The following is a 15,064-nucleotide window of genomic DNA, read 5'->3' as shown; positions in this document are numbered from 1 at the left end:
TTCAGCTGTGAAGCCGTCTGGACCTGGGCTTTTGTTTGCTGGAAGATTTTTGATTACAGTTTCAATTTCCGTGCTTGTGATGGGTCTGTTAAGATTTTCTATTTCTTCCTGGTCGAGTTTTGGAAAGTTGTACTTTTCTAAGAATTTGTCCATTTCTTCCACGTTGTCCATTTTATTGGCATAGAATTGTTGATAGTAGTCTCTTATGATCCTTTGTATTTCTGTGTTGTCTGTTGTGATCTCTCCGGTTTCATTTCTAATTTTATTGATTTGATTTTTCTCCCTTTGTTTCTTGATGAGTCTGGCTAATGGTTTGTCAATTTTATTTATCCTTTCAAAGAACCAGCTTTTGGTTTTGTTGATTTTTGCTATGGTCTCTTTTGTTTCTTTTGCATTTATTTCTGCTCTAATTTTTAAGATTTCTTTCCTTCTACTAACCCTGGGGTTCTTCATTTCTTCCTTTTCTAGTTGCTTTAGGTGTAGAGTTAGGTTATTTATTTGACTTTTTTCTTGTTTCTTGAGGTGTGCCTGTATTGCTATGAACTTTCCCCTTAGGACTGCTTTTACTGTGTCCCACAGGTTTTGGGTTGTTGTGTTTTCATTTTCATTCGTTTCTATGCAAATTTTGATTTCTTTCTTGATTTCTTCTGTGATTTGTTGGTTATTTAGCAGCATGTTGTTCAGCCTCCATATGTTGGAATTTTTAATAGTTTTTCTCCTGTAATTGAGGTCTAATCTTACTGCATTGTGGTCAGAAAAGATGCTTGGAACGATTTCTATTTTTTTGAATTTACCAAGGCTAGCTTTATGGCCCAGGATGTGATCTATCCTGGAGAAGGTTCCATGTGTGCTTGAGAAAAAGGTGAAATTCATTGTTTTGGGATGAAATGTCCTATAGATATCAATTAGGCCTAACTGGTCTATTGTATCATTTAAAGTTTGTGTTTCCTGGTTAATTTTCTGTTTAGTTGATATATCCATAGGTGTGAGTGGGGTATTAAAGTCTCCCACTATTATTGTGTTATTGTTAATTTCTCCTTTCATACTTGTTAGCATTTGTCTTACATACTGCGGTGCTCCCGTGTTGGGTGCATATATATTTATAATTGTTATATCTTCTTCTTGGATTGATCCTTTGATCATTATGTAGTGACCTTCTTTGTCTCTTTTCACAGCCTTTGTTTTAAAGTCTATTTTATCTGATATGAGTATTGCTACTCCTGCTTTTTTTTGGTCCCTATTTGCATGGAACATCTTTTTCCAGCCCTTCACTTTCAGTCTGTATGTGTCCCCTGTTTTGAGGTGGGTCTCTTGTAGACAATATATGTAGGGGTCTTGTTTTTGTATCCATTCATCCAGTCTTTGTCTTTTGGTTGGGGCATTCAACCCATTTACGTTTAAGGTAATTACTGATAAGTATGATCCCGTTGCCATTTACTTTATTGTTTTGGGTTCGAATTTATACACCTTTTTTGTGTTTCCTGTCTAGAGAATATCCTTTAGTATTTGTTGGAGAGCTAGTTTGGTGGTGCAGAATTCTCTCAGCTTTTGCTTGTCTGAAAAGCTTTTGATTTCTCCTTCATACTTGAATGAGATCCTTGCTGGGTACAATAATCTGGGCTGTGGTTTATTTTCTTTCATCATTTTAAGTATGTCTTGCCATTCCCTCCTGGCTTGAAGAGTTCCTATTGAAAGATCAACTGTTATCCTTATGGGAATTCCCTTGTGTGTTATTTGTTGTTTTTCCCTTGCTGCTTTTAATATTTGTTCTTTGTGTTTGATCTTTGTTAATTTGATTAATATGTGTCTTGGGGTGTTTAGTCTTGGGTTTATCCTGTTTGGGACTCTCTGGGTTTCTTGGACTTGGGTGATTATTTCCTTCCCCATTTTAGGGAAGTTTTCCACTATTATCTCCTGAAGTATTTTCTCATGGTCTTTCTTTTTGTCTTCTTCTTCTGGGACCCCTATGATTCGAATGTTGTAGCATTTAATATTGTCTTGGAGGTCTCTGAGATTGTCCTCATTTCTTTTAATTCGTTTTTCTTTTATCCTCTCTGATTCATTTATTTCTACCATTCTATCTTCTAGTTCACTAATCCTATCTTCTGCCTCTGTTATTCTACTAATTGTTGCCTCCAGAGTGTTTTTAATTTCATTTATTGCATTATTCATTGTATATTGACTCTTTTTTATTTCTTCTAGGTCCTTGTTAAACCTTTCTTGCATCTTCTCAATCCTTGTCTCCAGGCTATTTATCTGTGATTCCATTTTAATTTCAAGATTTTGGATCAATTTCACTATCATTATTTGGAATTCTTTATCAGATAGATTCCCTATCTCTTCCTCTTTTGTTTGGTTTGGTGGGCATTTATCCTGTTCCTTTATCTGCTGGGTATTCCTCTGTCTCTTCATCTTGTTTAAACTGCTGAGTTTGGGGTGTCCTTTCTGTATTCTGGCAGTTTGTGGAGTTCTCTTTATTGTGGCTTTTCCTCACTGTGTGTGGGTTTGTACAGGTGGCTTGTCAAGGTTTCCTGGTTAGGGAAGCTTGTGTCGTGTTCTGGTGGGTGGAGCTGTATTTCTTCTCTCTGGAGTGTAATGAAATGTCCAGTAATGTGTTATGAGATGTCTATGGTTTTGGGGTGTCTTTGGGCAGCCTGTATCTTGAAGCTCAGGGCTGTGTTCCTTTGTTGCTGGAGAATTTGCTTGGTGTGTCTTGCCCTGGAACTTGTTGGCCCTTGTATGGTGCTTGGTTTCAGTGTCAGTATGGAGGCGTTTGATGAGCTCCTGTCAAATAATGTCCCTTGGAGTCAGGAGTTCCCTGGAGTCAGGGTTTGGACTTAAGCTTCCTGCTTCCAGTTATTGGTCTTATTTTTACAGTAGTTTCAAAACTTCTCCTTCTATACAGCACCATTGATAAAACATCTACATTAAAGATGAAAAGTTTCTCTACTGTGAGGGTCACTCAGAGAGCTTCACAGCGTTACATGGAGAAGAGAAGAGGGAGGAGGGAGTTAGAGGTGACCCAAATGAGATGAGGTGGACTCAATAGTGGAGAGAGTGGGCTAGCCAGTAGTCACTTACTTATGTGCACTCCACAACTGGACCACTCAGAGATGTTCACGGAGTTATACATAGAAGAGAAGAAGGAGGAAGGAGACAGAGGTGGCCTGAAGGATAAAAGGGGGGAATAAAAAGGGGGGAGGCAGATCCAGCCAGTAATCAGTTCCCTAAGTGTTCTCCACCGTCTGGAACACACAGAAATTCACAGAGTTGGGTAGAGTGGAGAGGGGTTAGGGAGGAGACACAGGCGACCTGGTGGAGAAAAAGGAGAGTCCAAAGGGAGATAGAGCAGTCAAGCCAGTAATCTCGCTCCCTAGTGAAAAATGGGTCCTGAAGATTGGGTTCTTAAAGGTACAAAATTGGTAACAAATACATAAAAGCAAAAATTAAAAACCTAAAGTAGATTTTGGAATTTCAAAAATACGATATTAAAGAAAAGAAAAAGGAAAAGAAAGAGAGAAAAAACGAACAAAGAAAAACAAACAAGGTCGTGAAAATTATAAAGAAAATACAGGTACAAAATTGATAACTAATACCAAAAAGCAAAAATTAAAAATCTAGAGTAGAGTTTGGAATTTCAAAAATACAATGTTAAAAAAAAGGAAGAAGAAAAATGAAGAGAGAAAACAAACAAACAAACAAAAACAATGTCGCAAAAATTATAAAGAAAATACAGGTACAAAATTGATATCAAATACCATAAAGCATAAATTAAAAATCTAGAGTAGAGTTTGGAATTTCAGGTATACAATGTTATATAAAAGAAGAAGAGAAAGAAATAGAGGAAAGAAAAAAAAAAGTCACAGAAATTATAAAAAAAAAACTATAGGTACAAAATTGATAACATATACCAAAAAGCTAAAATTAAAAATCTGGAGTAGAGTTTGAAATTTCAAAAATACAATGTTAAAGAAAAGAAGAAAACAAACAAAAAAAACAAAACAAGGTCAAAAAATTATAAAATATATATATATGAAGTTTGCTGAAGAAGAAAAAAATAGGGGTTTTTTTTTTTTTTTGCAAAGTAATAGGTTATAAAAGTGAAAATTGAAGGAACAATAGAGGACTTAAAATTTAAAAAAATTTAAAAAAAGAAAAGAAAGAAAGAATGATCGTAAAAATAGTAAAAATATATCTAGGACTTTCTCTGGTCTTGTTGTGAGTATTGTGGGTTCAGTTCATTTTTGGCTAGTTCCTTGGTCTGACTTATATTTCTCAAGATCTATAGGCCCCTTCCTATGTAGTCCGTAGTAACCATGGGGTTTTAATCTATTGCCTGTAGCTTCCAAGGCGTTTCCCTCTGTTATAGCTTCTTCTGATTGCTGGTCTCTTCAGTGTCTGGTTTCCGCCCTGACACAAAAGGGAAGGTGGAGGACACTTTTTTTTTTTTTTTAAAGCTCACTTATTCAGTCGCGCTGTGGGGAGGGAGGGAGGGATGCTGCAAACAAACAACACTGGCGTGCACTCGCAGTGCCTCAACCACACTGGGTCTGCCCCCACTCACGGCGTGTGTAGCCTCCCTGTCCACACTGCTCGGGCTCTAGGTTGTTCCACCGGGAACAATCCAAGGCTGGCCCTGGGCTGCATGCACCTCTCAGGTCCAAGCCGCTCAGGTTCAGGCACTCGGGTAGTCCTCAGAGGCACAGACTCAGTTGGGCCTGCGTTTTGTGCTCTTCCCAGGTCCGAGCAGCTCAGGTGATGAGGTGTTTGGCGAGCGCCAATGCTGCGACTTATCGCCTCCCCGCCACTCGGTTATCTGGGTGTAAAACCGGCGCACCTTCTCAGGCAGATGTTGACCGTCCAGACCCCCAAGAAGTTTTAGTTAGCAAAGAAGCCTGCTTACAGTTTTACAGATAATGTCTCTCTGGGGCTACAATTGCCCCCTTCCGGCTCTGGCAGCCTGTCACCAGAGGGGGAAGGTCTGCAGCCGGCTATCTCTGTTCAGTCCTTTGTTCCGTGCGCGGGCCTGGCGGTGTCTTAGGTTAGGGCTGGCTTTTCGCGTGGTAGATATCCCACAGTATGGTTTGCTAGCCCAAATTATTTCGCTCAGATAGCGCTCAGGGTATTCAGGCCAGATTCTTACTCTAAGCAATGCAGCCCACGCTGCGCCTCCCTGCTCAGCCCCCACTTGCTACTGGCGTGTGCAGGCGTCTGCGCTGCTTCTCCGCTGGGGGAGTTACCGTAGGGCTCGCAATCTGCGAGTTTTAATTGTTTATTTATCTTTTCTCCCTATTATGTTGCCCTCTGTGCTTCCAAAGCTTGGCACAGTTTCGGCAGTGAGAAGGTTTCCTGGTGTTTGGAAACTTCTCTCTTTTTGAGACTCCCTTCCCGGGATGGAACTCTGTCCCTCCCTCTTTTATCTCTGTTTTTGTCTTTTATATTATTTTCTACCTCCTTCCGAAGAGTTAGGTTGCTTTTCTGGGTGCCTGATGTCCTCTGCTGGCATTCAGAAGTTGTTTTGTGGAATTTACTCGATGTTTAAATGCTCTTTTGATGAATTTGTGGGGGAGAAAGTGTTCTCCCCGTCCTACTCCTCTGCCATTTTGGCTCCTCCTCCCACATGTTTTCTTGTAATTCAATTATTGAAGAGATTGTCTGCTTGCAACTTAATATGGTCTTTGTATACTCTTTAAAGCTGCTTGGGCATGGAAATAGTTACTTTACATGGAAGTAAATTTCCATATACATTTACCATTTATAAGGAAATGGTAAGTCATCTCTCTTATTCCCTTTTAATTCATGGTGGTATCAAAACATTTCTCAGTTTTAGATTATGGGACATGTTGTAAATAATGAGATTTGAAATATGGCAAAAGGAAGATACTAGTTTTTATCATTTTCTTTCTTCTGAGGTTTTATTAGTACTTGTAATTGGATTAGGAAAATCTGAGTTTGTATTTTACACCTGATTTTTTTCTCATGTTGTTTCTATTTAATAAGAGAACCATACTTATTTTTATATTCTTCTTTGTAAATATACCTAGTGAATGTATTAAACTCAAATAGAATCCATTATATATTTATTCTATAGTCTATAGGTGAATTTATATATAAATTATATTTATAGAATAAAGCGCATAACATTTTTGTAAGCTGTCTGCCATGCTTTCACATAATTGAAGGAAAGACAGAGATCTTTTGCTGAGTGATGCTACTTTATTTCAGTTCTAACCATAGGTATCATCCTTTATGGCATCATAAGATCTTTGTTGATATTCTACGTCCTTGTTAATTCTTCACAAACTTTGCACAACAAAATGTTGGAGTCCATTTTCAGAGCGCCAAAGCTGTTCTTCGATAGAAATCCAATAGGTAAGTCAGACACCAAGTTTCTCAGTAAGTATGTCTTATTAATGCATTTAGTTCCTGATTACATTTGATATTTGACAATGGATGAGATACTTAGAAGATAATCACTGTGCATATTGATCTATTTTCTACAAAAAACTTTACTGATCTGAATATGGGGGCATATAAGTTTTTATTCCAATTTTAGTGTGTGTGTAAAGATAAATGTTCACTTTGCAGAATGACTTAGAAACCCGTTTGTTATGTGGCATATAAAATATCCTATGTTAGATGCAAACATGTTTTAATGTTGTTGACTAGTTTCTAAAAGCTGGCTGTGTCATACAGTGTTAAGTTAGGCTGTTGTCTAGATAGGACCTTCTTACAATGAATCTGCAAGAGACAGGCTGTATGTTTCTTTCTTTTCCCATCCATTTCTGGAATCACAGAGCTCTGACATATGCCCATGCATTGAGGTTTACATAAAAATAGTAATAAAAATTCATTAAAATATCAAATTGGTAAAATGTAAGCATCTTTTTCAAAGAAACTAACTTTATAGTTTTACAGTGGACACTTGGTGACATGTAAGACCCTTTGTAGTACATAGCACATGGATCTTCAGTAGTAAGTTTCTCAATATGAGTGTCTCTGGAGGTTTCTCAGTGGTTTTTTCTTCCACCTTGAGGCCTTTGACTTGTTTTGCTTCTAAAGGTAGCCTCCTGACCTGGGTTTCTATGAAGCGTTATTTCATCAGTGTACATGCTCCTTTGTTCAGTTGGTTGGACTTGTGCTGAGGTCCAGGGCAGCTTTATTTTTGTAGGCGATGATTGACAGGACTTGTTGAGGCAGGTATGTGGACTGGAGGGAGGATAGGAGTAGCCTTGGCCTGGCCATCAACTCACCATGTGACCAAGGCCAAAGCAGATGGATCCTATTGGACAGGCAAATCTCAAGGCAGGATGTGGTCTGTCTTGATTTAAAAGTGTGACTCTGCCTGAAGTCAGCTGCCTGGGTTCAGTCCTGGTGCTAGTTACAAATGGTAATAGTAGGTTATAGTTATATTAATATAATTCTTATGTGCTGGTTACTTAATTTCTTTGTGTCTGTTTTCTTATCTCTAAATGGGGATTCTATTAATACACTTTTTGACTGTGTTAGAAATAAGCTTATTGATATACTCACAACACTTAGCTCATGGTCAGTGACTAGTGAACCTTACTGATGACGAGGAAATGCTATCTGGGAACTTCCTTTCTTGTGAAATGGGAGTAATTTCACATGCCCTTCCTGTTTCACAAGACTCTTGTGAGGATTAATGCAAACTATTCAGGGAAGCATCTTGTGTAGATGTATTCAAAACATATTGTTTGGTCCAGGTAGTGAGCCAAGCACAGAATGGTTAACTACAAAGGCCCATACAGATCTCATTTTATTATGAAGCTGTAGTGAGGAAGTATTTGGAGAAGTCCATACTATTATGGCTGTGAAGTTGCTCCACTTTGTCAGTTAACGTAAAAACTATGGGCATCAAGTTGGGAGCCTCTGTTATTTCAGCCTCTGGGTGCTCATGACCACAGTTAACCAGGTTTTTCATGTTTAAGACCTGTAGGCTTCTCCAAATGCTGATTTATTTATTATTCAAGGATTTGGGATCAAGTTTAAATCTTCAAAGTCTCTAATCTTAGAGCAGTCAGCACACTGGTGCTTGTCTTCCTCCCCTTCCTCTATCTCTTAGCAGAATCTCATTCTTTCAGGAAAATAGAAGCCCAAATAAGTATTATACTGCAAAGATTATAGGCCTGCTTTGCACAAAATGCTTCAGGGCCATCAATTATTTACTCCTTCAGTGATATATTCAGTTGAACTCTTTCCTATAGTTTATTGTCAAAGTAAAATTTACAATAGATTATTTATGGTGGACTTGATTGCTGGTTTGTGATCACATGAAGAGAAAACCACATGTATTTATACTTTGGAAGCTCTGGTTCCTAGAACCAGACTATCTAAGCTTCCAAATTCTGTGTCTGTCAATCAAGGAAATGAAACCATCAGACATGTAATACATTTCCCTAGGGTTTAGTTGAGCATTGAAGGCAAATCGTGGTGCTTATGTGGGTGAAATATTTGGTGCCTAATAGTTTTGTCTTTGGAAAAGGCAATGGCACCCCACTCCAGTACTCTTGCCTGGAAAATCCCATGGACAAAGGAGCCTGGAAGGCTGCAGTCCATGAGGTCGCTAAGAGTCGGACATGACTGAGCGACTTCACTTTCACTTTTCACTTTCATGCATTGGAGAAGGAAATAGCAACCTACTCCAGTGTTCTTGCCTGGAGAATCGCAGGGATGGCGGAGCCTGATGGGCTGCTGTCTATGGGGTCACACAGAGTCGGACACGACTGAAGTGACTTAGCAGCAGCAGCAGTTTTGCCTTATAAACTAAAGGAAATTAAGAAATAATGAGGAATTCAGCCATTTTTAAACATAAGTAGACATTTAAAAACTATTGTTGGACAGGCTTCAGCAATATGTGAACTGTGAACTTCCTGATGTTCAAGCTGGTTTTAGAAAAGGCAGAGGAACCAGAGATCAAATTGCCAACATCCGCTGGATCATGGAAAAAGCAAGAGAGTTCCAGAAAAACATCTATTTCTGCTTTATTGACTATGCCAAAACCTTTGACTGTGTGGATCACAATAAACTGTGGAAAATTCTGAAAGAGATGGGAATACCAGACCACCTGATCTTCCTCTTGAGAAATTTGTATGCAGGTTAGGAAGCAACAGTTAGAACTGGACATGGAACAACAGACTGGTTCCAAATAGGAAAAGGAGTACGTCAAGGCTGTATATTGTCACCCTGCTTATTTAACTTATATGCAGAGTGCATCATGAGAAACGCTGGACTGGAAGAAACACAAGCTGGAATCAAGATTGCCAGGAGAAATATCAATAACCTCAGATATGCAGATGACACCACCCTTATGGCAGAAAGTGAAGAGGAACTCAAAAGCCTCTTGATGAAGGTGAAAGTCGAGAGTGAAAAAGTTGGCTTAAAGCTCAACATTCAGAAAACGAAGATCATGGCATCTGGTCCCATCACTTCATGGCAAATAGATGGGGAAACAGTGTCAGACTTTATTTTTCGGGGCTCCAAAATCACTGCAGATTATGATGGCAGCCATGAAATTAAAAGACGCTTACTCCTTGGAAGGCAAGTTATGACCAACCTAGATAGCATATTCAAAAGCAGAGACATTACTTTGCCAACGAAGTTTCATCTAGTCAAGGCTATGGTTTTTCCTCTGGTCAGGTATGGATGTGAGAATTGGACTGTGAAGAAGGCTGAGCGCCAAAGAATTGATGCTTTTGAACTGTGGTGTTGGAGAAGAGTCTTGAGAGTCCCTTGGACTGCAAGGAGATCCAACCAGTCCATTCTGAAGGAGATCAGCCCTGGGATTTCTTCGGAAGAAATGATGCTAAAGCCGAACCTCCCGTACTTTGGCCACCTCATGCGAAGAGTTGACTCATTGGAAAAGACTCTGATGCTGGGAGGAATTGGGGGCAAGAGGAGAAGGGGATGACAGAGGATGAGATGGCTGGATGGCATCACTGTCTCGATGGACGGAGTCTGGGTAAACCCCGGGTGTTGGTGAGGGACAGGGAGGCCTGGTGTGCTGTGATTCATGGGGTCGCAAAGAGTCGGACACGACTGAGTGACTGACCTGATCTGATCTGATCTGATCGGGCAGGGAATTGGAACGTAGGTGGAGATGTTAGATATTCTGGTTCTGCTGGAACAGAGCTTTGGAAGAGCTGTGCTAGCCACTTCTCTTGGCCTCAGGTTCTAACAGGTAAGAAGAGGGGGCCTTTTCACTCATCAAGCATTTACTGATCATCTACTGGTTATTAAGTTGTGGTCCCCAGCATTGAGACAAACAGTCCCTGTCTTTCTTCTTCTTCTTCTTTTTTTTTTTTTTTCTGTAGTTTTCCAAGTTTATCTCAGTTTATAACATAAGATATTTCAAATAAACCCTTAATTATACTGCATGAAAAAAGTGCCCCCAATTAAAGTCATCATGTGCAAAGGTTATTGTGATGTGGCCCATTGTTAAATAGATAGTTAGAAAGTTATTTTTTTTCCCAAATAAAGAAATTGTGTCTAAATGAGAGGGAGAAAGAGAGATTCCATTATTAAACTTGGAAACAAGGAAGTAGTGATATCAACTTGCTGGGCTGAAAAAAATTTGCAAAAGACCATCCAAGAGCATCTGAGAGCAAGTGATTGGGAAAAATCATGTAAGGTAATTTCCCAACACCTGACACCCACACAAGAAGGATGTCATTGTTAGTACTGTGGTGTTAGACTGTTGGACCTCTTTCTTTTTTTGAAGTGTTTATTTTTAACTTTTTAATATATATATATATATTTATTTATTAAAACATTGTTGACTTACAATGTTTCAGGTGCACAGCAAGGTGATTCAGTTATACATATATATTATTTTTGAAATTATTTTCCATTAAAGCTTATTGTAAGATATTAACTATAGTTCCCTGTGCTATACAGTAAACCTCTGTTACTTGTTGCATGTCTATTTTTTTTTTAATTAGACATCTAGCATTCTATTCATACTAAGTCAAACAAGTGGAATCAAAATGTCATAAATTTTTTAGTTAGGCAAGAATTGTTCAGTTTTCTAAAATACATATATTATACATATTATTTATATATATGTATACACAAAATTTTCTACTATGCTTGATAAGGGTTTGAGAAAGAACATCAATAAAAAAAGATGGAGAAATTGGAAAACAAATAAATGGAATGGGAGTACTGAATATGAAATAGAAATAGTGAAACAAGCTAGGTAAAATTAAAAGATCACCATATGGTCCAATTGTTTTTAAACATGGCTGCTTATTAGAAACATCTGGAGTTCTGGAGGAAAAAAAGCAATACCTGGTTATTTATATTTTTCAAAACATTCCAAGATAATTCTGATATGCATCTGGATTTTAAAAAATGATTACGGGTTTTTTAAATAGCAGTTTTGATGATACAGATTTCTATTATTTTTCTGTTGACCAATCATGATACAATGGTATTATGTGAGTAATGGTTACATAATCACAATAATAAAAGATGTTTATCAAATAAATCAATAGCCAGACCCCCCCCCCCCAAAAAAAAGATAATTAAAATTGCAAGTCATAAAGGGAACATGATTAACTTAATAATATACAATAATCACATACAATTTGGGGGGATCAAGCAGAGTAACATGATAAGTGGAAATGCATCCATGCAACATGTTCTCATCTGCTCAGCCAGTCTCTGTCTTTTTTGGTGCATTTAATCCATTTATATTTAATGTAGTTATCCACATATGTGATCCTATTACCATTTTCTTGCTTTGGGTTTATTTTGTGTAAGTCTTTTCTTTCTCTTGAATTTCCTGCCTACAGAAGTTCCTTTAGCATTTATTGTGAAGCTGGTTTGGTGGTGCTGAATTCTCTGAACTTTTGCTTGTCTGGATAGCTTTTGATTTCTCCATCAAATCTTAAACAAGAGTCTTGCTGGGTGGAGTATTCTTGGTTTTGCTTTCTTCCCTTTCATTACTTTAAATATATCAGGCCATTTTCTTGTAGAATTTCTGTTGAGAAATCAGCTGATAGACTAATGGGAGTTCAGATCAGCTCAGTTCAGTCGCTCAATCATGTCCGACCGTTCATGACCCCATGGACTGCAGAACATCAGGCCTCCCTGTCCATCACCAACTCCCAGAGCTTGCCCAAACTCATGTCTACTGAGTTGGTGATGCCATCCAAATATCTCATCCTCTGTTGTCCCCTTCTCCTCCACCTTCAATCTTTTCCTGCATCAGGGTCTTTTCAAATGAGTCAGTTTTTTGCATCAGGTGGCCGAAATACTGGAGTTTCAGCTTCAACATCAGACCTTCCAATGAACACTCAGGACTGATCTCCTTTAGGATGGACTGGTTGGATCTCCTTGCAGTCCAAAGGACTCTCAAGAGTCTTCTCCAACACCACAATTCAAAAGCATCAATTCTTTGGTGCTCAGCTTTCTTTATTATTTTTTAATATAAATTTATTTATTTTAATTGGAGGTTAATTACTTTCAATATTGTATTGGTTTTGCCATACATCAACATGAATCTGCCACAAGTATACAGGTGTTCCCCATCCTGAACCCCCCTCCCTCCTCCCTCCCCATACCATCCCTCTGGGTAATCTCAGTGCACCAGCCCCAAGCATCCAGTATCATGCATAGAACCTGGACTGGCGATTCATTTCATATATGATATTATACATGTTTCAATGCCATTCTCTGCTGGGAGCCGGCATGAGGAGCTCCGCCCGTGGCAAAGGTCATGAGGAAGGAGGCTCGGCACACGCAAAGGCGGGATCAGGCCTCAGGAGTCCCCCTGGATATTCTCGAGCATCTACCCCAAAAACCAGAGTCTGCCTACTTTATTGCTGTGTGCTCTCACCTCTGACTTTACGGGGGCTGTCCTCCACCACCATCTCACTTTCTCTAAAAAGAGTTAACTTACAGCTCCAGTTAGTAAGTTCCTGGGCATTAGGAGTGTTTAAATCCAAACCCCTCAGATAGCTCTCTAACTAGCCTGACAAGTTTACCTGGACTCCTACAGTTATGCATACTATTGTTTACAGTCTCTCAGCCTCGAGAGGCAGAGGAAGCTTAAGATATTCAAATAGCTTAGAGCCTCTCAGAGAGTTAGAAACTGTCAGAATAAAACTAGTAGAAGATTTCATTGATGAGCCAATGCTTGTGGCCAGGTTTCCACATCCCATGTATTGTATCCTTGAATGTGTATTAATTAATATAGTTGGTATGTAGAAAAGATAAGTAGTGGCCTTGGTGTTAGCAACTTTAGACCCTTAAGGTAATAAATTCTTTCCTTTGTTGTAAACCCACTGCACCTCTGCCCTATAGGAATGCAACTTTATTTAACACCTTCGGAGGATGGTGCCAAACCTTAAAATAATTACTTTTAGAGAAAATAAGTCTTATGGATTGACAAACCTTTGTCAAGAGTCATAAAATGTTAATAGGCCTTCTGGCCAGAAGATGATGTAAATCACCTAAATCATTTGTATACGATAAATTTGCAGGAAAGAAACCCTGGTTTCGATAAGGATCAAAGACTGCTGACTTTGCATGATTTCACATCCCCTATTATCCTCTATGTACAACTTATGGTATAAAAGCCCCTGTTGAAAATAAAGCTACGGGCCTTGCTCACTGAAGCTTGGTCTCCCCGTGTCATTCTTTCTTGTTTCCTTGACCTCCTTTTCTCTTCTGTTCTTCCTTCATGCCAAAATAATTTGGAGCGCGGGGGTCCTCTGCGACCACTTATTTGCCTGGGCTTCTAAGACCCACTCGAGAAGGTGCCTAAGGTGGGGCACCTTCCGCTATTCGAGAGGGCGCCTGCAGCCTCCATGGTCAGAGCAAGTTTGGTGTCACGAACTTTATTGATTTCCTGTGTAAACCAGTTATTATTGAGCATCTAATAAATCTCTCAGCCTTTGCTATCTCTTAATCGCCAACACCGTCATCCTGAGGGAATCCCTGGATCCAACCGGGGCAGGACTGGCAATTCTCCCAAATTATCCCACCCTCTCCCTCTCCCACAGAGTCCAAAAGACTGTCCTATACATCTGTATCTCTTTTGCTGGCTCGCATACAGGGTTATCATTACCATCTTTCTAAATTCCATATATATGCGTTAGTATACTGTATTGGTGTTTTTCTTTCTGGCTTACTTCACTGTGTATAATAGGCTCCAGTTTCATCCACCTCATTAGAATTGATTCAAGTGTATTCTTTTGAATGGCTGAGTAATACTCCATTGTGTATATGTATCACAGCTTTCTTATCCATTCATGTGCTGATAGAAATCTAGGTTGCTTCCATGTCCTGGATATTATAAACAGTGCTGTGATGAACATTGGGGGTACACGTGTCTCTTTCAATTCTGGTTTCCTCAGTGTGTATGCCCAGCAGTGGGATTGCTGGGTCATAAGGCAGTCCTATTTCCAGTTTTTTAAGGAATCTCCACACTGTCTCCATAAGTTTCAGGATATAAAATCAACACACAGAAATTCCTATACACTAATAATGAGAAAATAGAAAGAGAAATTAAGGAAACAATTCCATTCACCATTGCAACGAAAAGAATAAAATACTGAGGAATATATCTACCTAAAGAAACTAAAGACCTATATATACTACTACTAAGTTGCTTCAGTCATGTCTGACTCTGTGCGACCCCATCAACTGCAGCCTACCAGGCTTCTCTGTCCATGGGATTCTCCAGGCAAGAACACTGGGTTGCCATTTCCTTCTCCAATGCATGAAAGTGGAAAGTGAAAGTGAAGTCGCTCAGTCATGTCTGACTCTTAGCGACCCCATGGACTGCAGCCTACCAGGCTCCTCCATCCATGGGATTTTCCGGGCAACAGTACTGGAGTGGGGTGCCATTGCCTTCTCCAGACCTATATATAGAAAACTATAAAACACTGGTGAAATAAATCAAAGAGGACAGTAATAGATGGAGAGATATACCATGTTCATGAATCAGAAGAATCAATATAGTGAAAATGAATATACTACCCAAAGCAATTTATAGATTCAATCAAATCCCTATCAAGCTACCAATGGTATTTTT

General features: G+C 39.1%; 1 protein-coding gene across 3 annotated transcripts in view; it reads left to right on the top strand.

Annotated features, from left to right (window-relative positions):
- The window catches only part of LOC147361933 (ATP-binding cassette sub-family C member 4-like), a 217,818-nt gene that overhangs the window by 102,078 nt on the left and 100,676 nt on the right, over positions 1 to 15,064 (top strand). For all 3 annotated transcript variants that reach the window (XM_086330251.1, XM_086330250.1, XM_086330252.1), the window contains exon 19: positions 6,226 to 6,372. In XM_086330251.1, the coding sequence (XP_086186377.1) occupies positions 6,226 to 6,372 (147 nt within the window). The remainder of the gene's footprint in view (positions 1 to 6,225; positions 6,373 to 15,064) is intronic.

The sequence above is a fragment of the Bos grunniens genome, chromosome 12 (assembly GCF_055505025.1).
Source record: "Bos grunniens cultivar Pamir isolate PY7600 chromosome 12, Bosgru_T2T1.0, whole genome shotgun sequence".
NCBI classification, from domain to species: domain Eukaryota; kingdom Metazoa; phylum Chordata; class Mammalia; order Artiodactyla; family Bovidae; genus Bos; species Bos grunniens.
Note: the sequence above shows the minus strand (reverse complement) of the source record. Positions and strands in the feature narration are given on the sequence as shown.